At 59.9% G+C, this 25,828-nt stretch overlaps 1 protein-coding gene and 1 long non-coding RNA gene across 2 annotated transcripts in view; one reads left to right on the top strand and one right to left on the bottom strand.

The window, feature by feature from the left end:
* MBP (myelin basic protein) overlaps positions 1–25,828 on the bottom strand; it is an 84,751-nt gene that overhangs the window by 38,508 nt on the left and 20,415 nt on the right. The window contains exon 2 of the mRNA XM_029922292.1: positions 25,026–25,113. Within this exon, the coding sequence (XP_029778152.1) occupies positions 25,026–25,113 (88 nt within the window). The remainder of the gene's footprint in view (positions 1–25,025; positions 25,114–25,828) is intronic.
* LOC115277884 lies at positions 18,085–20,351 on the top strand. The gene is made up of 2 exons (XR_003902560.1): positions 18,085–18,184; positions 19,996–20,351. It is a non-coding gene; the product is annotated as an uncharacterized LOC115277884 (long non-coding RNA).

The raw sequence follows: 25,828 nt of genomic DNA, 5'->3' as shown, positions 1-25,828 counted from the left end.
GGCCAGGAAAGCCCTTGCGCAATCAGAGAACCACAATTGACCTCATGTTGGGTCTCCTCTCACCGGGACAAGCTGACATGGCCAAGCAAGGGTGGCCCCCCAAATCCACATGCCACGTTCACGTCCTCCGAGTGGGTGAGCGGAGGTCACACGAGTGACTTCATAGTCCAGAAGGTCTCGAGACAGAGAGACGGCTGTAAGGGGCTCACAAGAAGCTACCTATGACTTCGCTTTGCAGAAGACCCCGACTTCCAGACAGCCAATGGGAGGTGACACCCCTCGTGCGGCCGGGGCAGAACCGTCCGGAAACACAGGGCCCTGAATGGAAACAGGCACTGCTCACTCTCCTCCAGAGGTCTTTCTGAATTCTGCTTCTCAGTTCGCTTCTGATGGTGGGTGGATGGTGCGGGTCTACCTACTGGGGACTTTCATGGAAAATGGCTGTGCAGAGGAGCACATGGCCCCCCGGAGCCCGCCTGTCCGCCCGCCGCCGGAGACTGCCCGTCCGGCCCCCTGCCTCCTGCACCCGGCCTCTCCGAGCCTGCCCGTCGCTACCGGCTCAGGACAGCGGCCCCGGACGCAGGACCGTGCAGGCACGGGCTCCCTCCCCCCGGCACGGATTCCAGCACCGAGACAGGACGCAGAGGCCGTTCTCTTTGCTGAGACCCGAGGCCAGACTTCCACGTCATCTACTCTCAGGACACAGCTTCCAGCTCGCTTCTCCACAAGGGGCTGTTTCTGGTTGTTGTTGCTTGTTGTTGTTGCCTGGAGGTGGGGGGCCTCAACAGTGGGGGCCGGGCCCCCAGAGGGTCCCACTGCCAGAGGCTGGATTACAGACTCTCCTTGGAGTCCTGACGGGGACCAATGAAGATCAATGCATCCCGACAGCAGAGAGGCATAAGTAACGCTCCTCAGGCTGTCTACAAGCAAGCGCAAAGATAAAATCCTGCCAGTGTGTGAGGGGCATGTGATGTTCAATGACAGGTGCTTCGGAGCAGACACTGGGAACAACAGGTGCAGGCCAGGCTGCCCTGCCTCACCCCTGCACGCCTCCAAGCAGGGCCAGGAAGCCTTCCCGGAAATGGAGTCCTCGCCCGAGGCCCGGAAAGCTGAGGTGGGGGTGGGGTCCTGGAGGTAGGGGCAAGGTCCCCCTCCACCTCCAGCCAGGACTGCCCTCTTTGTGTGTGGCATTAACACTGGGCATGCACGTGTGTCCAGATGTGAAAGGTCCCGTCCGTGTGTGGACCATCGTGAGGGCCACAGGACCTCGGGTCACCAAGCATGTGGCTCTTCTGGGCTCTGATTAAACTCAAACCAAGAGCCCCCATGGAGAAGCCTGGGGCTGGCGGCAGACAGCGGCCCGCAGGCTCTGGTGCAGACTGCAATCTGGGAACAAGCCCCCAGCCCCCAGCCCGGAGCGGAGGGCAGGAGGGGCCCTTTCCTGCCAGGGGCAGCCTTCTGCGGCCGCGCCACAGACCAGGCTTGCTCAGGACCTCAGCCGACCACAGCAAGGCTGACCACCCGTTTAAGGAGCAGGGGCGCCGTGAGTCCCTGTCCCCGCCGCCCAGCCCCTCTCCGCAGAGGAGCCCTCGGGGGCCCCTGGGCGGCGGGGCCGTGGAATTTGCCAGTGTAAGCCAGGGCTGAGAGCGCCCTCCTTGTTTGTGGAATGCTTCTGGCCTCGGCTCTCCGCACTTGGGGTCACCGGGGGGCGACGGAAACAAAAAGGCCCATGGTGTGGCCGGTGGCCGTGCGATGGTAGAAACCCGGCGTCTATGAGAGGCATGCGGCCGCCCGCCAGGCTCCTGACAGAGAGACCTTAGAACTTGTCCACAAATGAATCTTAGCCCACCCACCGCGCACAGATGCCTCCTTTGTGTGCCCAGAACATGTTGTTTTATGTGCTCTAAATAGCTCACCCCTGGGTCCTCCCACGCAGGACCCGGGTTGCAGGGGAGGCAGCCCGAGGGCAGAGGCAACGGCGGGCAAGGGGGGGCCGGGGCTGCTGGGCGTCTGCACCCAAGCGGCCCGAGTGTCTCCGTCTTACAAAGCGGTGCCGGCTTCCCAAATGCAGCTGGCGTAAGGATACGAGATCTTTTTAAAGGCCCGATGGCCACACGGTTCTGGGCCGCAAGCAGCCTGTCGACCTGCAGTGACACTCCGGGCCTGTGATGAGCAGGCCCCAGAGGCGACAAGAGTTCCACAGGAAGAGGGCATCCCGGGGCATGACGGACGCCGCTGGGGGTGGAGGGGGGGGCCCACAGAGGTGCTCTTGCCTCAAGTCCTCTCACACAGCAGGGCTCAGTCCACACTGGACCTGAGACCAACGGTCGGCTGAAGGCAGATCCAGCGGACTGTCGCTTTGCCACCGACTCTGTGGCCTTGAGCACGTGAGTCCATCTCTTTACGTCCTGGTGCCTCGGCTGCAGAGTGGAGTGAGTCACTGGGGTCCCATCCCCCGGGACCACTGGGACAAGAAAGTGAGGGGCACGTACTAAAGTGTCGTGGCCCTGATGCAGAGTGAGCACCCTCAGTCAGGGCTTCTGTTACTGTGGCTGGGAATACCCTGTATACGGCAGTAAGAGCCTATACATTTTCCATATACCAACCATCCATCCATCCACCATCCACCAGCCATCCGTCTGCCCATCTGTCCATCCATCCACCATCCATCCATCCATCCACCATCCAGCCATCCATCCACCATCCAGCCATCCACCATCCACCATCCATCCGTCTGCCCATCTGTCCATCCATCCACCATCCATCCAGCCATCCACCATCCACCATCCATCCGTCTGCCCATCTGTCCATCCATCCATGCACCATCCATCCACCATCCATCCATCCGCCCATCCGTCCATCCATCCACCATCCATCCATCTGCCCATCCGTCCATCCATCCACCATCCATCCATCCATCCACCATCCACCAGCCATCCATCCACCATCCATCCGTCTGCCCATCTGTCCATCCATCCACCAGCCATCCATCCATCCACCATCCAGCCATCCACCATCCACCATCCATCCGTCTGCCCATCTGTCCATCCATCCATGCACCATCCATCCGCCCATCCGTCCATCCATCCACCATCCATCCGTCTGCCCATCTGTCCATCCATCCACGCACCATCCATCCACCATCCGTCCATCCATCTGCCCATCTGTCCATCCATCCACCAGCCATCCATCCATCCACCATCCAGCCATCCACCATCCACCATCCATCCGTCTGCCCATCTGTCCATCCATCCATGCACCATCCATCCGCCAGCCATCCATGTATACATCCCCCCAACTCAATACTCATTTCGTTCCTATGTGAGACAGAATTCTAAGAATTGCCCCCAATAATTTTCACTCGTGTACAATCCTAAAAAAACTTAAAAAACTGATGAGGTATCCTTTGTGATTATATTATGTCACATAGAAAAAGGGAGATGATCTGGAACCCTTTACTCCAACCACAGGAGCCTTTTGAAGGCAGACAGTTTTCCTCACTTGGTGGCGGAAACAGAGGTCAGAGAGACTCGTGATGGAGCAATGAAAGTGGGAAGCGCCGTCGTGGGCCTAAGACACAGATGTGCAGGGTCCCGAGGTCGCTGGGAGCGGACGGTGGCCTCAGACGGCAGCCATCAGAGAAATGGGGGTCTCAGCCCAACAACCACACAGAAATGAATTCCGCCAACAGCCTGCGAAAACTGGAAGTAGATGTCCCCCTCCCCGGCCTCCGGATGCGTCCCTGACCTGGCTGGCCCGGTGACGTCACCCTGTGAGGTGACGGGCCGGGAGCCCACCGACGGGTTGTGTTTCCAGCTGCTGGGTGTGTGGTAACTGGTTGTGCAGCAACAGAAAACGCATCCACGCCTCGTGTGCCGGGGGAGCCGCGGGAGGGGGACAAAACAGGGTCCTGTCCCCGTGCACCCGCAGATTAGGAGACAGGAACTCGTAGGACCACGGCTTTACACGAAGGAAAGAATCTTGTCAGTGGGAGGGCTGGGGTCAGAGATGCCTCCCTGCAGCGGTGGGCGAGGAAGGGTTAGCCAGGCACCAGGGTGCCGGGGCCCGGGCAGGGAAGGGGCTGGGCGCCAGGGCTGGGGGTACGAGGGGGTCCGGACACGAAGGAAAATGTGGTCCTGCAGGCGGAGTGAGTGTGCGCTGGGTGTGGAAGACCACGTAATGTGCTTTGTTCTTTATTCTGAGCGCATGAGAGGCCACAGAAAGGCTTTTTTCACCCGGGAAGCAGCATCATCAGATGGGTTTTCCGAAGCCCCTCAGGCTCCACGGAGCAGAAGAGCCAGAGCCAGGGACCAGCAGAGAGGCAGTGGGGCGCCGTCCAGGGGTGGCGGAGCCTGGCCTGGGGCTCAGGGTTTGGGGCTGCAGCAAAGTGCAGAACTGGGGGCTTAGGGGATAAAGATCAGGACTGCTCTGGGGACGGGGCGAGAGGGGCCAGGAGTTTCCGGGCAGCGCGGGCGTCACCAGGGAACTTGCCAGAAGTGTAAGTCCCCGGCCCCATGCCAGGCCCGCTGACAGAAGCCAGGATGGGCCCTGGTCTGCGTTTCACAGGGCTTCTGATCACAGGGTACCTGGAGAGTGGGAAGTGCTGCTCCAGCGAACAGCGGAGGCCCGAGAGGCTGTGACGGAGGCTCCCAATGTGGGGTGCACGGCCCGATCATCAGGGGGCAGCCTCTGGAAGCTCTGCCCCCCAGGCCAAGCCAACAGAAATCTGGGGGTCCAGTGAGAGGCGCCCCCCTGGGCTACAAGGCCTGGGAAGCGGCAGGTGTCGGTGCCACCTTCCCCCCAGTTCTCCCAACTGGCCCAGGGTCTCTGTGTCATTGCCGTGAACCGCCTTCAGGGTGGGGGGTTCTCACCGAACACACACCGGGCACCCTCTTCCCAGGGAACCTCGGAACCAGCAGAAGCTCTAACACCGACCCGGGCTGCGGTCCGAACTGCAGCCCGGCTGACGCAGAGTCACCCGCTCTGGAAGCGGGGCCCACGCACCGCGCTGGTATTCCTGCAGCGGTGTTAATGCACAAACACTCCAACACATCAACGGGCACCGCGGATGAAATGCCGGGCCGAGCCCTCCCAGCTTCCGTACCTCCCCTTCTCCACAAAGTCTGGTCCCAGCAAACAAGGAGGTGATGAGGCTCCGAGCATCGATAAGCTGCCATCGGTGCAGGGAGTAGTAGAGAGAAGCTGGAAGACTCAGAACAGGAAAACGGCATAACGCACCTTGTGCACCACCTCTACGTCTGTCTTGGTTTATCTGTAGCCCAGATGTGACTTCAGCAGGGAGTTTGCAGAGCCCTGCAGGCACACGTTCAGGCTCTGTGCTGACGCTTTCCACCGTGACAGTAACCCTTTCCCGGGAGAGGCCGTCGGGTCCTGGGTCACGACCGTGCACAGCCACAAAGCAGGAGCCCGCGGTCCGAGGCCACCCGCTGGCCCTGACCCTGCGTTCAGCTCACTGCCTTCACTTTGACCCCTTTCAGCCCTTGTCCGAGAATCCCCAGCCAGGTCTGTGACCTCACGGCTGACTTGTGTGAAAACCACAATCTCATCTGATGTGTGTTATCACACCCGGAAACGCTGCAGAGTGGCTGGTCTGGAAATGTCTTGGGCAGGCGGTCCCTGGCCCAGAGCTCAGGCTGCCATCTTCCCCAGCAGCCCCCGGGCCTCCCCCAGGCTGCCCAGTGCACACTCAAAACAGCCGACTTGGCACAGGCTTGAGATCCAGGGGCGGCTCGGCGTCTGTTGGGGGCCAGGAGCCCGTCCAGGGCACTTTACAAGGTGGGGGAGCCCTTGTCCCGGCTCGGGCCAGTCAGGGCCACCCCCACCCCAGGGACCTCGCTCCCATCCTCCCTGAGGCCCAGAAGGCACGCACGGGTGCTTGCTTCCGCTGCAGGTTAAAAGAAACGCCACAGAGGAAAGCTCAATCCCGCGTCCCATACCTTGACCTTGACCACACCTGCACTCGCGCATTCACGGCAGATGTGTGTGACTGGTACCCGCAGGGGTGCGTGGGGGGAGCAGGTGCACATGGACCAAGGCAGGAAAGCCGGGTGCGCAGGCTTTGCTGGCGGGGCCAACATGCACCAGGGACGCAGCTGAGTCTGCACGCGGCCCCTGCCCAGTGACTGTTAGCAAGGGAAGAAAACACTGCCAAAGCAAAGGAGAGGTCTCTTCTCAGAAATGGCTGCAGAGGCCGGGGTGGGGGGACCTGCAGCTGCTGGCACCCCTGTGCCATCCGAGTCCCCCAGCGCCCAGTGCAGCCATCAGGGAAAGTCGGAGGGAGGGTGGTATCCTCCTGTAAGGAGCCCTGGGGGCAGGTTCCATCAGGACGCTGCCTCAGACTTCCCCTCTGAGGACTGTGGGGAAGACAGTCACCTGGGGGGAGCCGGGGTGGGGGGAGCGGACAAGCAACACCTGTAACAGTGCACACATCGTGTGGAATTTGGTGACGGCACCTCTCTGCTGCCCCTGATTCCTGTGCTCTTCTCCGCTCCTCCTGTGTGCATGCATGCCTGTTTGCATGTGTGTGCACATGTAAGTGTATGCACGTGTGTGCACGCACGTGTGTGCACGCACGTGTGCGTGGAAATGTGTGCATGCATATGTGTGCATGTAAGTTTGTGCATTTGTGTGTATGCACATGTGTCTGAAAGTGTGCATGTGTGTGCATGCATGTGTGCATGCGTATATATGTGCATGCATGTGTGTACATGCAAGTGTATATCTTTGTTTGCATGTGCATGCATGTAAGTGTGTGCAGGCATATACACATGTGCATGTATGTGTGCATGTGAGCATGTGCATGCATGTGTGCACATATAAGTGTATGCATTTGTGTGCATGTGTACACGTGTGTGCAGATGTGTGCATGTGCGTGTGGGCACATGTGTGCTGGGGGCGGTGTGCATGCCAAGGCGCGTTGACACCACAACGCGCTGAAGGACAGTTGCCCCGCTGGAAAGCTGACAGCGCCTCGAACACACTCTTTCTTCGCACTGGCCTGCGGGCGCCGGAGAGCCGATCCCGGCAACACCAGCTCTGCTGGCTCTTCCTGTCTCCGCGCCCTCCCAGCGCCCACCCTCCACTCAGGCCCTGGCGTGCGTGCCTATGTTCTCATGTGCCCTCGCCCTCAGGAGCCCCTGGGGGCCCGTCTCCCAGCGGAGGACCCCTTCCCGATGGAACCTGTCTGTCCTCCAGGCCTTGCCAACCGTGGGGCCCGTGCGACCATGGTCCTTGTAGCTTCCTTTCCTTGTTTCCAAACTCTCTCCCTAGGTCGCTGGAGGATGCTCCTGGCGTCTGGCAATGACAGCCGTCCAGGCCCGCTGCCGCAGCTGCCCCCTGCCCTCGGGCCGAGTGCCCCGCACCTTCCGGTCCATCCAGCTGCTCACGGACCCAGGGGACTAAATGGGGACGTCGTCTCTTGGGACAACACGACGGGACCAGGGAAAGGCACAGGGGGCTCCCTCCACGTCAGGCCTCCTGTGTCTGTGGACCGGCTGACCGAGCCTTCGGACTGCCTTCTCCAGTGACAACTGTTGTCAGGACTGTGCCCGGGTTTCAGAGACACCAACGGAGGCACAGAGAGACTACTGGACGGGCTGTTTCTACAAAACTCCCCAACGCTGCCCCCAACAGTCGCAGCGGAGGGCCGGTGAGCGGGATGGGGAGGGAATTCCAGCGGACTCTCCGGGGGAGGCTGTGCTCACCGGCTCTGTGGCTGTGGGGAGGGACCGAGCCTCACCTGCCCTGGAGGAGTGACCGATCCCTGAGGGGCGGCCGGCCTCTCTGGGGGGGCTGCTCCGTGCTCGCCCCGTGCCAGGGGCCACGCTGATGCTGAGGGCAGGCACAGAGCACTGCTGGTGACAGAGGGGACGTGGCCCCACGAGGGGTGCGGGGAGAGGGGCCCGCCCACCGGCCGCCCGAGTCAGGGCACGTGAGCCAGTCACTGAAAGACTCGGTTTTGAAATAAAACCCCGTCGCACTTGCAGGGTATTTCCACGCAAACTCGAAGCCACAGAGAAGGAAGGGGCTCGATAACCCCCCCAAGACGGGGAGCAAATTAAACGTTAAAAGCCCCCCGCGCACGAAGGCTTCGGTCCGTGCCAGGGCCACTCAGGGAATCATGCTGGGGATTAAGAGCTCGGGTCAGAAATCGCAGATGAACCGGGAAAGAGCGTGATGGCAGATCGCAGCAGCGAGGGCGAGTCCGAATAACGGCTCTGAGCCGGCGGCCTCTCGGAGAGCAGCACGCGGGGCCCCGGGGGCCACACACGCTGGGACACGTCTCCGCAAAGAACGTACGTCGCTGCCCGGCCTCACAGGTGACGCAGTCAGGCTCGGGTGGTCTTACCTGCCAGCACCCGGCGCGTAGAAGCGCCACCCCGAGCTCTCTGCTGCCACTTCCTGACGCGTGCTGGGAACGAGACCGCGCACGCCCCGGGTCTGTGCCGGCTCCGCCCCACTCTCCCTGCAGGCTCCCGGGCACGGGCCCGAGCGGGTGCTGCCGCGTGCGGGGCCCCTGCACTCCCGTGAGCATGCGCACATGCAAGCGCGTGCGGTCCCTCGTCAGGTCCTTGGTGGGATGGTGCTGCGGTTAGCGCCTCATGTGGCTATAGGTCAGCGTCCTCCCGACCGGCCACAGGCACAGTGGTCCGCTTCTTTTCTGTGCGAGCAGGAATCAGCACGGTTTTACTGGTTAGCAGGCCATCTGTGTCACTGGTGACGCCGAAGGTGTTGGCAAACTACGCCCACGACCAAATCCGGCCCAGCGCCTGGTCTCCTACAGCCTGCTAGCCAACCATTTTTTTGTCTTACTTCCTTAAATAGTTTTAAAAGAAAAAATAGTATTGCATGACACACAGAAAGTATGTAAAATTCAAATGTCAGTGTCCATAAATAAAGTTTTATTGGAACAGAGCCATGCTCCTCTCCTGACAAAACCATCTGTGGGGTTTCCATGCTCCAAAGACAGAGTTGAGGAAAAGCACCAACGAGACCATCTGGCCTAAAGTATGTACTGCCTGCCCCTTCACAGAGGATTTGCCGACCCCGTGGTCTACAGGCCAACTTTCAGCTCTAAGAACAGGAGTAATTAGTCACACGGCCTTCACGGAACACGAAACTGATAGTTCCACCTCACACACCTTCCGGAGAAGTCTGCGTGCTGTGAGCCTGGGGTCCAAGAACTTATGTAACCTGTTCTTTGCATTCAGAACGTAAGAACTTACGGGAAGGTATTATTCGCACCATTGAAATGTTGTGGCGTAACACAAACAACAAGATGCATTTGGTTTTAGTGTAATGAATGAAATGATAATTATTTTATCATTTAAAAAATTCTTTCAATATTATTTGAGAGAGAGAGAGACAGAGAGAGTCTTCCATAGGCTCTTCTCTCAGTTCAGAGCCTGACACAAAGCTTGAATCCACGACCCTGGGATCATGACCTGAGCCAGAATCACGCGTCAGACACTCAATTGACGGAGCCACCAGGCGCCCCAATGACAATTATTTTATAACAAGAAGACGAATGTGACTTCCACATCCCACGAGGAAGTCAGCTCTCTGCAATCATCTATCTTTAATTCCTGTCCCCGGCCACCCAAGAACGCGTGTAGGGACCCAGATGACAGAGAACCATGGCCCCAACTCAGACGGTGAGTGTATGTATAGCAGGACCCAATCGGACGGCTGCTGCCCCAAAGGTGGGGGCTGCGCGCCTGCAGGGGGAGGAAGGAAAGGGCCGGTGACCTCGCACACCTGCGGGCAGAGGGGCGGGGGCAGCAGGGTCTCCAGCACGTTCCCTGCACAGGGATAAGCGTGTCCCACGGGACGTGTTCACAAGCCCCATCCCGAGTGAAGCGGATGGCTGTGAGGCCCGCAGCCCGCCGTCCTCTCCGGCGCGGCGCTGCCCTGCCCTTAGAAGCCGGACTCTGCTCCCTGAGGAACTTTTTATACAAAAGCACATGTAAATGGTAAAATCCCAGCCACACACGAAGATGCGTCCAGCCAGTCGCACCTGTGCCGTGTGTCTTGAACTGAGTGTTAGAATTGTCTCCTATTACATTTGTTTTTCATCCTTGTCTCTTTAAAAAAAAAAATGTTTGTTTTTGAATGAGAGACAAAGAAAAAGAGAGTCAGAGCGTGAGTGGGGCAGAGACGGGGAGACACAGACTCCGAAGCAGGTTCCAGGCTGTCTGCACAGAGCCCGACGCGGGGCTCGAACCCACAAACTGCGAGATCACTACCTGAGCTGAAGTCGGACGCTCAACCGACTGAGCCACCCAGGCGCCCCTTTCTTCCTTTTCAATTCTGAGGTTTGTGCTGCGCATCGGATGACCTACGCTTGCTTATTTCAGAAGAATTACTGATAGAGGTCCTGGGAAAACGGGCAGGAGGGCTTATCTACCCGGAACCAGGAGGCAGGTGTGGAATTCCCAGGGATCACAGCACCATAAAAAGTCAAACCCGGAGCGCTCCGATGTGGACAGAGAGACGCACCGTTCACGACAGACGGAAAGCACCGCCGGTCTCTAGGATCCGTTTGGAACTCCAGCTCACCTGCGGCACAGCTGCGGGGGTTCCGGATTACAGGCGCAGGGAGCAGGTGCGCAGGACGTGGCAGGCTTTCTCATCCTTTCGGTCAGACCCACGTTCCAGAAACTGTGTCTTCGGTCTTCCAAGAAGATCAGACGCTGGCAGCGGCCGCCTTTCGGTGGCGCGTGCCGTGATGGGATGGAGAGGAAACGGGGGTCCGTGACTTAACTGTCTTTCCTGGCCTCCCTTCTCTTGCTGAAACAATTTCAAGTTTAACCATCACACCTACTAAAAGCATTAATGCAGTTTTGTAAGCGTTCAGAGAATACTCGGGTGACGCCTTACCCAGGAGTGGTGGGAATCAGGACGCATCACCCAAGGCTCCGCGTGGAGAAGATAATCAATACATTTACATTTTAGCAAATGAGAGAGTTATTTTTAGGTCTCTTCTTGGGGACAGTTGCGGATCTGTACGGCAGCACTTTCTGTCCCTGAAGCCAAGGAACAATGCCGTCAAATGTCTGGCGCCACGGAGAGGGGGTTTTCAACAATGTCTGCTTTTCACGAGCGGCGTCCGGCGTCGAGAAAGTGCGGACGCCGTGCCAGCCCGGTGCCAGCCCGTGCTAGCTGCCGCGAGATTTTAAGGATAAAAATAACTCGAAAACTCTTCAGGTTAAGAAATATTCAGTGAAATACTTTCAACAACTCAGGCAATAAAACATGATTATTCGGATTTTAAAAAGTAATGTCACACTAGATGGGGAGAAAAAAGACATTCTAAGATACCATTGCTAGAAATGGACTGAGGTGAACTCTCTTCAGCGCCCTGGCTGCGTTAACTATTCTTAGATGTATGTTGTTTCAGTAACGTGCATATGGGTACACTTTTCTTTTGGTTTGTTTGCTTTTGTGGAAACCGTTTCAAAGAGCATTAATCGTGATCCTATCGGCAGACACCCTCAACATCCCAGGGCGTCCGACTCAGGCGGCTGCAGAAACCCCCACGCACTCATCCAGTGAGTGGGTGCGTACTTGTAAAGATTTAGTTATGAAAATTCTAACTTAGCCACAACGGGTGCTGATGGTTATGTTTCCATGATTTGTTGCATGAACCTCGCGGAGGGTGGTAATTCCACAGGCAGTTATGAGCAGAAAGTCAGCGTCTACGCTCATAGTGGGTGCGTCACAAAGTTCCCTAAGGGAAATCAGTCCTCTTGAACCAAACTTTTGGAAATGACCACACGGTCTCAGTGATAAAAACTTTAAATGTTACTTTTTGGTCACACCATGTCCACGGCTCACACCATGTCCCCCGCTCACCCTGCGTCCACCCCTGCACACTCCGCGTCCACCCCGCACACTCCATGTTCAAGGCCTCCTGAACTCACCTCCACCACATGGCTTGACCTTGCTGACCTGCACACCTGCTACAGGCTTTGCCAACACCATGTCCATCCCTGGCCTGAGTCCCCGTCTCTGTCACCTCCACCCTCGCCCTTGCGGCCATGTGAACACCCCCACTAGGATGTGAGTCTGCTCTCTGGATACTGGCGGCCTGGGTTGATCCACACGTGACAGCTCCACTTGGCACGGCCCCCCCGGGTCCTGTCCAGGCTGCGCTAACCCGACCATGTGCTTGTGGCCACCTGGGGGAAAGGAGTCTATTCCGCCTCCAGACCCCCCAGGGCGGCCGGGGAGTGCAGCACTGTGGGGGCAGGGACGTCCAGGGCCTGAGAACACCCCAGGGAAACGTGTGGAGTGAGGGCTGACCTGCGGGCACAGCCCTCCTGCCTCCTCTCTACGCGCCTGCAGCCCTGCGTCAGCGGCAAATCTGCAGCCTTGTCTTGGATGTTCAGCCGCCACACTGCCCCCTTCCCCGCCGCCCGTCCCCTGATCCCTGCCGCAGGGGCCGCGTCCTGCCGAGCTCAGCACCCCCCTGCCTGCCCCCTGCCCATAGGCCCAGACTGCACTCCTGCACCTGCCTGCAAAACCCCCTGGGCGGGTCCACTGGTGACAGAGCTACGCTGTCCGTCCCCCGCTGTGCTCCCCCTTCAGCCCCGCCGGGCCTGCCACCTGCCAGGGCCTCCCCTCCCCGGGCCCCCGACAGGCCTGTCCCGTCCAGGCACGTACAGTTCCTCTCCGGGGCCACCCGCGCCCCCGGCCTGCGGGCCCTTCCCACGGAGGCTGGCCCCGGAGCCCGGCCTGGAGGGGCCTCGCCCCGCAGGCCTGCTCTCCCACCCGCCGCTCCGCCGCACCCCCGCTCGGTGCAGACGCGCCATCTTCACCTGGGAGGCCCCCCACCCCCGTAACGACCTGCTCCAGAACAGACGGCATCACACCTGAAACGTCTGAAAGCAGACTAACCTCAGCTCACGTGTTCAGCAACAGCCGTGGTTCTTTCTAAATAAATTTACTTCTCGGAAACGGAAATTTCTGTTCCCTTAACGACAGCGGCTAGGATGACTAGTGTGTGTGCACACGCATGTGTAAGCGAGCGTCTGAGTGACTCGCCAGGATACGCTGATAAATGTGTGACTCTGTCTCTAACGCAAGTATCCAGTCCCGTGCCTGGGGCCCTTACGCCTCGTTTCCGATTAGAAAAGGCGGGTTAAGTCCTGGGGACGGCGGGTGACAAGCGGGGCCCGGGGCAGCCTGGGGCGGCGAACGCACAGGGCACAGCCCAGGCGCCAGACAACCTGAAAGCCCCCGACGACACAGAAGTGAGGCTGGCCCCATCAGCAGGCGGAGGACAGAGCCAGCAGAGACAGGTATGTGGCCGGCGGCCTCGGGGACCCGTGGGCAGCTCCACTGCCCCGCGGACAGCATTCCGAGCACCTCCAGGTCGGTGTGGGGGTCAGGAGGCGGCGCCCACGAGCCCACAGCTCCCTCCTTCCGCCTTCGTGGCACAGGCACGACCAAAGGTAAAAGGACTTCCATCAGTTTAACCTCTTTCTTTTTTTCCGTTAGAAGAAGTGCTGATTGGGGTGCCTGGGGGCTCAGTCGGTTAAGTGGCTGACTTTGGCTCAGGTCATGATCTCGTGGTTCATGGATTTGAGCCCCACGTTGGGCTCTGTGCTGACAGCTTGGAGCCTAGAGCTACTTAAGATTCTGTGTCTCCCTCTCTCTCTGATCCTCCCCTGCTCATGCTCTGGCTCGCTCTCAAAAATAAATAAACATTAAAAAAGATAAAAGAAAACCCAGAAAAGGTGCCGATTAACACTGGATTGCTTACACGGCCAGCTCGCCGGCCACACGCAGGCTGGAGGGGTTGGAAGCCCTGCGGTTGGTAGCAGTCAGGAGCAGGCGGCGTCTGGCCCAAGGGGCCCTCCTGGAACCGCGTGCCCAGCACCCACCAGCGAGAAAGTACCGCCGAGACGCTCAGTGGCAGAGGGAGCTCAGGGTGGCGAGGGTGAGCCGGCCGCATGTCTGGGTGCACAGTCCTTCGCTAATGGAAGCCGTGAGCTTCGGGGACAAAATGCTCAACAAGCCACAGTCCCCGTGGCCGGGCCCCACTGCACGTGCACCACGGAGAGTCATGTTTGCCCCGACCGATCTGTTAGATTTTCCGCCGAAGACGCTGGCTGGCGGGCTGCCACCCTGGCCACGTGGGCATTCACAGACGTGGGAACTCACTGCCGAAGGAGCAAAATACCCAATCTCCCTGGAGGGCCTTGGAGGGCAGGCCCACCCTGCCCCGCACGGGGCACACCTGCCAGGCAGACAAGCCCCCCACGTGTCCTCGAGGTGAGGACAAGACTGGGGGGGGTCCAGCCCTGCAAGCCCACCCCTGCAGCCACGGAAACAGGCACTGTTCCAGGTTTCCCGAAGTGCGGACCTTGTCAGTGCCGACGCTCTGAACATGGTGACAGCAGCAACAACAAAGCTTTCCGGGAGCAATCCTGTTCCCGCACCTCGTCCCCTCCTGACTCAGGCACTGTGTGTCCCCGGGGCACCGCTGCCCTGCGGGAGCATCTCCAAACCCGCGGGCTGCTGACTCACGGGACGGGCTGGCCGTGAGCCCTCCCCTTCTGGCCGAGGACAGACGCGGTGGCAAAAGTAAAGACTTGAGGACTCACATAACCTGTTATCATTTCTGAAGCTAAACTCGGGTTCTGAAACACGAAGATAGCATCCTATTTATATTGTAAATGTCACACTACGTATTTCCCGCTTGTGAGGGTTGTGGGAGCCGGCAGCCGGCCTCCGCGTCACCCTGCACACGTGGTGACGGGCCCCCGGCTGCACACACACCGCGGGTTCTGTGCGAACAGCTTAGTAATGACAGCCTTTGAAGAATTCACGCCGGCTTGTACAGAATTTCAAAGGCATACTGAGTGTGTCAAAATGCCGCTGATCGTCCCCGGGATCTGGACTCTGAGAGAACATGTGTGCAAGCCAGGGGCATGTGCAGAAGACACGACCGGGGTGCTAACGTCCGTCCCCCTCGGGCTCCCGCCCCACCTGACGGCCCAAAGTTTCCAAACCTCCCCCCGAACTGGCTCCCTGCCCCCCAAGATCTCAGGCATTGATTTCTGTGACTCAATTGTAATGATGGCGAGTACGTGTGACATGGGGGCTAGACAGCACCCTGGAAGGGTGAGGCGACCCCTGTGCACCGGAAAGCCAGAACCAGAGCCACCGCTCAAGGGGGAGTCGCCCGCGGGAGCCCCCACGTCCTGTAGGATAGACATCCTGCCCAACGGTTCCCAGGAAAAAGCCCCAACAGCCACTATGCTACGAAAGCCCTTTAATCTTCGGTCCAGGCAAACCACCGCCACCAGGAAGGCCGCCAGGACCCTCCGCCAGCACACTCCACAGCACGGCCTGCGGACAGGCGGACCCCACCCGCCGGCCTCTGACCCAGCTCGGAGTCGTGAGGCTGAGCGTGTGTGTTAGTGCACGCGTGTGAACGTGAGCGTGCAGGAGGGCAAAGTGTGTGCCCATGTGGGTGTCCGTGCACATGTGAGTGAGCATGCATGTGTCAGCACACACATGTGTGAGTGTGAGCACCAAATTCCATTCCGGGGTGGCTGGCACTTCAAGGATGTGCAGACTGACAGCCGATCTGGTCCTGAGGCTGCAGAGATGGGCCGGGACCTGAGGGGAGGCTCTGCGTGAGTGTCATGGAGTGTTCCCGTCTGTCCACTCCTGTTCCTCCAGGTGTGGAGCGCCATAGTGACGCAGCGTCACAGTGCACCCAGGGGACCACTGGTCACAGCACGTGCTGACGGTGTCTGGTCCTTAACAGAGATCCCAGGAAAATGAAACTGAACATTCAGATGATTGAAGATTCTGAAATACAAACGTTTCAGCGAGAGGTCGAGGTCATACCCGTGGGTGTTAGGGAGGCAGTGGGGAGGGGGTCGGAGTACCTTCCTGGGCAGTTTTATAGAATCAGGAAGGTCCGGAAATGAGAACGGCCTGGACACACCAAGTCTACCTAATGGAACATCCCAATCAGAATGTGCCCGAATATGTCAGTTTATTTTACCTGGATTTCACTCACTGGTCACGACATGACATGAGTGTCTCCAGTCCCCTCTGACCCCGGACACAGGGTCTCCATCCCCCCTGACCCCTGAACACGGGGTCTCCATCCCCCCTGACCCCCGAACATGGGGTCTCCAGTCCCCGCTGACCCCGGACACGGGATCTCCATGCCCTCTGACCCCGGACACGGCATCTCCAGTCCCCCCAGAACCCCGAACAGGAACTTCAAATCTGCTGACACCTTGCCGTGCTCGTCATCCAGGTTAGACGCCCGGCTGTCCCCATGGTCCCAGCTGTCACCTGGGGCAGGTGGCTCTTGTCTCAGCAGGAAGCCGGGGTGGACCAAGCACCTGACTCCAGGGACCCTTCAGCTGCCGAGAGCGGGGGGCTGTGGCCACTGGGCCCTCAGGTGCGGGAGGGACAGCTGACCACGGACGGCTTCCCCGTGCATCACACACCACAGCTCCAGGACAGAAGCAGCCACACACACCTGCCACCACGGCCTGTCACCTGTGGTGTGGACAGGAGGGGCCAGTCCGTGTGCTGGGGAAGGGCAGCTGAGCGGCGCTCCATGGGGCCCGTGGTGCCATGAGACCCAGAGCATAGCAACGGTCTCATGCTTCCCCTCCTGAGGACTTCCTTCCTTCCATTTAAAAAACATCGATGGTAACACTCCTGGTGGAGGTGAGGACGCGGCAGGCTCACCCCCGCGGATTCACTGTGCAAACAGCCTCAGCGGGAGGGGGCACGGCAGGGTAAGGCCCCTCTCTCCCGAACCACGGCTCTGCCCCCTGGATGGGCTTCTGGTGGCCGAGGCATCGGGAGGACGCAGTCCACAGCCTCACGGCAGCTCCCGAGTTCACCCTGCGAGTGAGTCCGGGCTGGATGTGGGCTGACACGAGAAACGTGACTTTCACTGGGGGAGCCACGTGTGGGTGCTTCCACACTGGGGGCCTGGGAGCCAGGACCGAGCCAGCGCTCCACAGACTGAGGCCAGGAGGACCCTGAGGCCCCGGGTCTCGGGCTGGGACACGGTGCTGTCCACGGGCCAAAGCCCATCACAGATGCTATTTGTGCCTTTGTGAGTCTGTGTTCCCTCTTTGTTCTGGAGGTCTTTCAGTTGTCCTATTGTGGCTCTGATGGCCTCGAGTGACTCGAGCCGCCCATTTTATGGCAAAGGCCAGGCCAGTGGGGCAAGTGCACAGGGCAGCCGCCGCCAGGCCCCTGGGACTCTGGGTGCCCAGGAAGCTCTCGGTGTACCTGAGCGCCGTTCCTTCTGCAGTGAGCCTCCGGGGGTGCAGAGTGGCCCGGGCTGGACCTCACCGTGAGCATGGCCGCCTCCCAGCCTCCTGCTGGACACAGGCCCCCTCCCTCCTCACCTGACCTCACCTACAGCGCCGCGGAGGCGGGTACTGGGAGCGCGTGCTAGCCCGTGCCTGCCCCGGAGCAGCCCCCCTCAACTCTCCTTAGCGGATGAAAGAGGGCTTCTCTCCGCGTCCCAAGTGCAGAGGGGCGGGGAGCAGCGGCCAGCCCTGGCCTCTGCCGGGCCAGTCAGCGGCGAGGACGGCAGGGCCTGCTGTGCGGCTGCGCAGACGGCCTGTCTGCAGGGCCCCCCGCGGTCACTGGGGTGTCTTCGGGGCGGCGTGCCACACGGGACGCGCCAGGAGGTGGCACCGAGCTGCCCCACTGGGCGCGGCTGCTCCCCACGGGGCCGCGAGGCTCAGGGTGTCACCAGGATGCAGAATTTATACGGAATGGCGAGACCAACTAGACCCCAAAACTACAAGCTGCGTCCGCGAACGACCGTCCCACGGTGACGCGGACGGGGCCGTTATGGCCCCTGCTGATCTCACAGGGTCAAAGGCCCTCCGGGGCTTCAGAGACACCGAGTGGGACGAACACTGTGCACACGAGTGTGCGTGAAGCAGCCACGCACCCGTGCACACACGCGTGTTCTGACACACGATGCTCATACACACGCGTGTTCTGACGCACGACGCTTACGCACATGCCTATTCTGACGCACGACGCTTACGCACAGGAGGCGGAGCTTCTCACGAGGGAGAAGCTCAGGTTGAGGACCTGCTGTTCAGAGGCATCAACTTTGGGACAGAGCAGTTTGTGGAGGACGGGGTAGCAGGTGGGTGTGAGCCACGGATCAGTGCGTTACCACCGTATGTGGACTGAGCCACGTGGGCTCGGCCCTCGGCGAGGACACAGGCGCCCCCGCGTCTGCCACAGGGGGGGTCACCTCCCACGGGTGCGGGGGGGGGGCAGACGTGAAGGGCTCGTGTGCGGGGACCCCGTGACTCCTGGCCGGTGGCGTGTCCGTGGAGGGATGAACGCCGTCTCCCGCTGATAAGCCGCCCTCTGCTCCCCACGTCCCGGGGGCAGCAGCCTGGGTCCCTGCGTCACTGCGAGAGGAGAGCAGTCTACCTGCCGGGCTGTGACTCGGGTAACCATCACCTCGAGCTCTGAGACTCTGCTGTCTGCTGGGGGGCTGGTCCCAGCGCAGCCCGCTTCCCAGTAGGCTGGTCATTGGAGTCCTCACTGTGACGGGGACATTGGGGCGCAGACCGGAAGGTGGGGAGCTGGCCTCCAGATGTCTGGCTGCTCCAGAGGGAGGACCCAGCCAGTGCAAAGGCCTGGTGCTCAGGAACAGAAAGCAGGTGGGTGGGGGAGGCAGGGCCGTGGAGATGCAGACAGAGGCCTCTGGGCCCACTGGGAGCCACGGACGGTGGCGAGGGTCGGGGGGCCCTGAACCAGGAGGGGTCTGCGCCAGGCTGGGCGTGAGGGAGGGGGGCCTGGATGGAAGCAGGAGCCAGGGGAGGGGGGCCCAGAGCCATCCTGGGGAATGCAGGTGCGGCTTGGACCACAGCGGCAGACAGGTAGGGGGTAAGACCTATTCCAGGAGCCAGACAAGCCCGCTAGGGTCCCGGGGGCCTCTGGGACATGCATTGTCCTCAGAGGCGCGCTGGCCACACTGCTGTCTGCGTGGCAGAGGACAGGGAGGCCCGGAGTCCGGCCAGAACCGGAGAGCGGTCCCCCGACCGGCTTCCATTCCACCCTGCTCGCCCCCTACCTTCCGCACACGTCTCCGTCTCGGGGAAGACAGCACACGCACGTCCACGCATCCACGTGTAAACGCTGCACACACACGTGTCACATGTGCATACAGACTAGTGGAGGCGTGTGGACTTCAGGAGGCCAGGCCCTCGGGGGCAGGCGCACCCTGGTGGAGACAGCGGGTGGCAGCGCCCCCTGCCGGCCGGCGCAGCCCCTGCTCCTCCCTGAGGAGCTCCGCCCAGTGCAGCTTCCCTCTGATGCTGCCGGGACATGTCCCGACAGCAGGGTGCTGAGCGGCTAGGGCTGCGTGGCCTGCACTGGGGCCTGGGGTCCACGGTGCTAGACGCTCCCCGCTGCCTCCTCACCGAAGACGTGTCCAGCAGCCGGTGCTGGGGGCTGCGAGCGGAGCAGCTTCCGGGGGCCTGAGCGCCCAGTCACTGCAGGTGCCTCCGCGCTGCCCCACTCCCACCCACTGCGAGCGTGTAAGGAGCGCATGGAACTAAGTCCTTTCCATGGGGAATGGCCGGGGGGGAGGGGTCCTGGGAGCTGCCAGGACCCAGTGTGAACCTTCCCGTGTATACGGGGGGCTGAGAGAGAAAAGGGCCATCACAGTCACTGAAATGCACACAGTCATTTGTATGATGTTCTGCTGTTTTAACAAACCTGGCAAACAGAAACGAGAGCTGCCCCTGTCCTCCCAGGGCCCCCGGGGACGGGCCACTGTGGCCTCGTTGGGGCTCAGAGCAGGCCCAGGGGCTACAGTCCTGTCTCTGTGGCCTTCGGGGTGCCCTCGTCTACACAATGGGGGTCAGACAAGACGATTTCCAATGTTCCTTCAAGTTCTCAACTTGTGGTTTGACTCTACGGTTTCTATCTGCCCCAAAGACACACTCGATGCCGATTCTGTCCCTGGTGTGGGGACAGAAGGGCTCGGGCAGCGACCCAACCCCAACTCACAACAGAAGCCAGCGCCCGGCATCCCAAAGCGAGGGCGCTGTACAACAGCCATTCTCGGAGGCGCGAGGACCGGCCCAGACGCACCAAAGAGGAGCCCCCCCGACGGGACAGGGTTGGTCCCGAGTTGGAACAGCATCCTCTATCAGCAATGACTAGTACTCGCTGGGGCTGGGGCTCAGTCTACGCATCAGGATCGATTAGATACAAATATTCCTTGACAAAGCATCTCAAAAAGGTTTCCTCATGGAAAGACCATGGAAACAAAGAGTAATGATTTTTTTTAATGCTGTGTGAGGATCTGTCTGTGTATAGACACGGCATGGGTCCGTCTGCCGCACAGCATCGCCTCCCTGGCCCCCACCAGGACGGGCACCCTGGCCCCTGGTCCCTGGAGGTCCCCGAGGGGTCTGGGGAAGCCACACAGGGACCCACAAGGCGAGGTCACCGGGAGGACGCGTGCGTCAAACTGCGCGCCCGGGCACAGGGAAGCTCGTTCTCCAGTTTATTTCAATTCGTCGATGAAACTACCCAGCACGGCTGCCTGCACGAGCCCCGAGGTGGGTGACGACCAGGAGATTCTCTGAGACGACACCTCTAACCCGAGGAGAGCTCTCACGGTCGGCTGAACACAGCTGTGCGTCCTTGGAGGAAAGCACGGAGCCTCCGCCGGGCCGGGAGGGCTGACGTCCCCGTGGGAGACGGGAGTGCAGACACGCGCACCTTTGAGAACTCGTCCGCTCCTTAGGGTAGTTGTGCAACCCCTGCCCGCCTGGGAGCCGAGACGCAGAAGGACGGGAACACGGGTGGAGGCGGCACGGCCACCAGGCGGCGTGCAGCCGCGTTTCCGCCCACGTCAGAGGAGAAACACAAAAAACGGGCTGGGGCTCACTTTCCATTCGGGAATCCGGGAGTCTCCGGGTTCAAGGTCAAGTCCGACCATTAGCAACTGCTGTAGGCTGACACGTGGACTTTAGTTGACCTCCACTCTGTGCTTCTCATATTTCATCATTTCCTGGTGTGTTTTCTTAATAGAAGCCAACTCAAGCTTTGTGACAAAGATACACACACACACACACACACACACACACACACACACACACACAAATCTGCACTGCAGATACCTGTATAAACTAAGGTGTTCCTAATCCGAGGACTTTCTGGCTCACCATTACACATGGCTAATTGTACCTCCGTTATTTGAGCCCAGGGCTGGTGGTGAGTCCTCACGGGAGCCCGTCAGCCACGTGACACGTCTGCACCGAGGTGGCGGGCCATGTTCTCCTGAGCGGACACGCCGCGCAGCTGCGGCTGAATCCCCCTAACTCGCTGGGTCCTCATCGCTTCTGTTGACGTGTGGGTCGCGTCCGGAAGGAAGCAGGGTTGTCTGGAAAGAGCAGGGGTGCCCTCTTTTGGGGCTTTTGCTCCTTGGTCACTGTGACTGAGGGAGCCCCACGGCGTCTGCTCACCGCAGCTGCACTGCCTCAGCCCCTGCTTCAGCCCTGGAGCTGGTGAACTCTGGAGGGAAGGGTGGAGAGGCACGGTCCCCGCCTGCTGGGCTCCAGATAACAAGGGTCGTGTATGACGTGTGGGTGTGTGGTTCAACAAGAAAGCTCCAGAACCGCAAAATACCCTGGTTCCCCAAAGCTCAGACATCACCTGGTTTCCTAGGCGACCGTGTGCTCTTCCTCCTTGGGTGACCAGGCGGACAGTCCGGGAGCATCGCCACGCACCCCAGAGAGATTCCTGCACGTGCCCGCCGGAGCTACTCACTTAGATCCGCGGCAGTCCCTCCCTGCGATTTTCCCATAAATGGAGACGTCGGTAAAGATCTTCGGTGCCCCGCTGTGTGGCTGACGGGCCCTGGCGTTCACAGAGCCGTCGGGGGGGCGGCTGCTGGTGCTCGCCGTGCACGTGGGGATTTTGAGTGTGCGGCGTGAGGGCACGGTCACCGCGGTCAGCCGCCAACGTCTCTCAGTCCCTCTGGTTCCGTCCTTAATGCCGGCTCCTAGCGGCTGCAGTCTAGCCGTCCGTCTTCCGATGTTCACGGAGACCTTGAGGACAGACATCCCGAGGGAGCGTGTCAGGCACAGGATATGGACCTTTCTTCCGAGACGCAGACAACATGATTGTTGGGAGCCTGGAGATGCCGCTGGGCGGGTGCCGATGACTCAGGGCTCACAGAGAACTTTCACCATGCTCGGGGACTTCTGTCCGGTCAGGAAGACGGGGAGATGGCTGCTGACTCCATTCAGAGTGACGTTTGTACATTTCATAAGTTGTTTTTTTTTAAACCTTTTAATGTTTGTTTATTTTTGAGAGATAGAGAGAGACACAGTGTGAGCGGGGGTGGGGCAAAGAGAGGGAGACACAGAACCCGAAGCAGCTCCAGGCCCCGAGCTGTCAGCACAGAGCCCGACGTGGGGCTCGAACCCACAAACTGTGAGGTCATGACCTGAGCTGAAGTGGATGCTTTCCAGGTGACACTCTGTGATTTAGAACCAGTTCTCATATGTATTTCCTAGGTCACATGGTCAAGACCGGGAGGCGGGATCACACTGCTTCTGCTCCCTCGTCACTCGGGGCCTTCAGCCCAGCGTCCCCTTGCTTCCCCGGATGGCGCTGGGAGGGGCCGGGAATGGGGGATTCTCAGAAGGTCAAGTGCAGGGCCCGGCCGCCCTGTAGGCCTCCCGGTCTGTGCCTGTCGGCTTGCTGAGCGCAGGCCAGTGGGTGCCAGGAGCCCCCGGCCGGACGCAGGGAGGGTGCGGTCACACCTCCCCTGTGGTGACCCCACTGGGTCCGGGGTCGGCCGTGCGGCTGAGAAGGTAATGATTCGAGAACCATTTCCTGACCATGTGGGGGTGGCTGGCTCCACATCCGGGAGAGTCTCAGGGCTCCAGGCCCGGGAAGTCCCAGAAACGAACCGGCTGGGTGGGCCTGACCCTCATCCCTCCCGCCAGGAGGCAAGTCTACGTTAGTGACAAGACTGTGATCACTTCTGCGGGTTTTCACTGCCAGCGCAGGGACCCGTTCTCCAAGCTGAGCGTCTCCTGGAGACCGTGAGAAACCGTGGCCTCGGACCCGGCTTCCGAGGCCGCGCCGCGCCTGCACCAGCTTACGGAGGCACTGACACGGAAGGCCTTTCTCACGCTGCAGGCGTCTCTGCCACATACGTGCGTGCACACGAGTGCAGTGCGTGTGGGACCGCAAGGGGGCGATGATGTCATCCCCGATCCCGCAAACACTCAGCCAGGGGCCACGAGGAAGAAGGCGTTTGCTTCAAAGCCTGGTGAGCTCCGGGCGCCTGGGTGTCTGGCTGTGGTCGGCTCCTGGCCTCGGCTCAGGTGATGATCTCACGGTTCGTGGGTTCGAGCCCCATGTCGGGCTCCATGCTGACAGCGCGGAGCCTGCTTGGGATTCTGTCTCTCCCTCTCTCCCCACCCTCCACACTTTCTCTCTCAAAAATAAACAAACTTTAAAAAATAAAAATAAAAATAAGTAAGCTTAGCCAAATCACTCCAAAAGGTATTCGTGTCACATAGAAAGCTTAATTTAGATATTATTTTGTCATTTTCCTCTACGTGTTTATATATATTTATATATATATATAGAGAGAATTGGAACATAGGAGAAGAGAAATAGTCTACAACAAACTTAGAAGTTCACAGGCAGACCTCTCGAAATCCTCGACGCTCGGACGTCCCCTTCAAATCTGCAGACTGCCCTCCCTCTGCGTTCAGGGCACCTGTGGGGGGCCCGGCCTCGCGAGCCGCCCTCCTGCCCCCACCTCTGCCCCTGAGGCCTGGAGAGCCCACCCGGGAGGCAGCGTCTACATTCTGCCCACGAACACCACCACGCAGCCGTATAACCGGGCGGGTGTGGATTCCTGGGGCCCTGACCCGACGGGTTTCCATTAAACCGGGCCTTTGGGTCGTGCTGACTCTCGCTACGGTGTAAGGCACTGGGGTCGTGGGAGTGGCTCTTCTGCGTGCTCCAGGCAAGGTCACAGAAACAAGGGATTTCTGAGAAAGAGCAAGCAAATCAGGAACGAAAATGGGGGTGGCTCTTCCTGCCCGAGAGCCAAGGGACAAGAAACGCTTCCCACAAGGAGGCAGCGGCCAGGCCAGGGACCCTGGGGAGGGGCCCGTCGGCCACGAGCGACCTAACGCGCAGGTGCAGGAGACTCACTTCGGTGGCCCGAACACCGCTCCCCTCCCCTCCCCTCTGCCCCGTGACCTCAGGGTCCTGGCCGGGCACCTGCTGCCCCTCGTGCCCGCCTCTGGGGACTCCTGGAGAAGAGAACGCAGCAGGTGCACGGGCAGGTCTGCTTTGCCGTGGGCTCCGGCAGGTCACTGAGCATCGCGGTCACATGGGAAAGGGGACTTTGTAAATGTAAAATCAAACGCAAACTCGTTTGCACCTTAGGGCGGGTGCGGGGGACGATGCAGAAATGGAAATGAGTAACGTATATATAAAGGCGATGTTGTCAGCTGGACTCCACAAAATGTAAACTTTTATAGAAGACGGTTATTTTCCGGCACCTCGTGAGTCATTCCTTGTGGTGGAGGTATCCGGGCGGTGGGACCGTTTCAGTTCCCAGTTAGTTATTTTTCCACCGGCACCATCAGCTTCTCTACCCGCAAATGGTCAAATAGATGATTAGAGGAATACCATATAGTGAGGACGTGTCTGGAGGGGTGTCTGTGCACAGACAGGCACACAACCCAGCAACACAAGGACCCGAGGGGACAGCCACCAGGTGGTCCCCACGTCGGGGAGAACAGACGGCAGGTGGCTCATCAAGGGGTCTTACTCCCCGTTTCTGGGGAGTCTGCGTTTTTAATACTGAGAACAGAGTGACGGATTACTCACGTAATTAGAAAGGTGACACCTTCCCCAACGAGCGCACGCACACACAGATGTCACATGAAGCCGCGTCTGCGAGTTTCCCTGTCACTTACCGAACACATCGCTGTCGTCCGAGGCCTCCCGGGTAAGGGGCTGGGGGGTCCTCCTCCTGCAGGGTTCCCCTGCGCTGGGGTCTGCGTCCTGGAAACAAAGCAAACAACACCCTTGTTTAAGATGCAGTGTTTCACCGGGGCGCCTGGGGGGCTCGGTCGGCTCAGGCCATGATCTCAGGGTTCGTGGGTTCGAGCCCCGCGTCGGGCTCTGGGCTGACAGCTTGGAGCCTGGAGGTGCTTCGGATTCTGTGTCTCCCTCTCTCTCTGCCCCTCCCCCTCTCACTTTGTCTCTCTCAAAAATAAAAATAAATAAAACATGAAAAAAAGAGGCAGTGTCTTATTCGCAAGAGAGCCACACTTGAACTTTCTTCCTGTGAACTCTGGGGCAGATAATCAGTCTCCCGCTCATTTCCCAGGTCTGAGAGACACAGCCTGGGCTCAGGGTGCGTTTTCTGCAGAAGGTTCTGGATTCCGGCCTGTCTTCTCTGCCTGGGCTTGCAGGCATTCTCTTGTTCCCGGAGACGGATTTTCACAAAAAGGAAAGGGCACTTCACCTCGGATAAAATCAACCAGCCACACGGCCCTGCAGGTGCTCGGAAGCCGCCGTCTGGCCTGGAGAGAACGGACGCCTGACCTGACTTTCTCAGATTCCACCTTTGGTGTCCTGGGAGCTGCAGGGCAGCCCTGGGGGGCCGGGCAGACAGACACCCGCGCCCCTGGCCTCCCCTCTGCTCCGTCAGGAGCCCTAAGAGGCAGCATCGGGGTGCACGTACCTGTTAGGTTTAGGATTTTAGGGGCAGAGA

This window comes from Suricata suricatta, chromosome 14 (assembly GCF_006229205.1).
Source record: "Suricata suricatta isolate VVHF042 chromosome 14, meerkat_22Aug2017_6uvM2_HiC, whole genome shotgun sequence".
Classification (NCBI taxonomy): domain Eukaryota; kingdom Metazoa; phylum Chordata; class Mammalia; order Carnivora; family Herpestidae; genus Suricata; species Suricata suricatta.
This window is presented reverse-complemented; position numbering and strand designations above follow the sequence as displayed.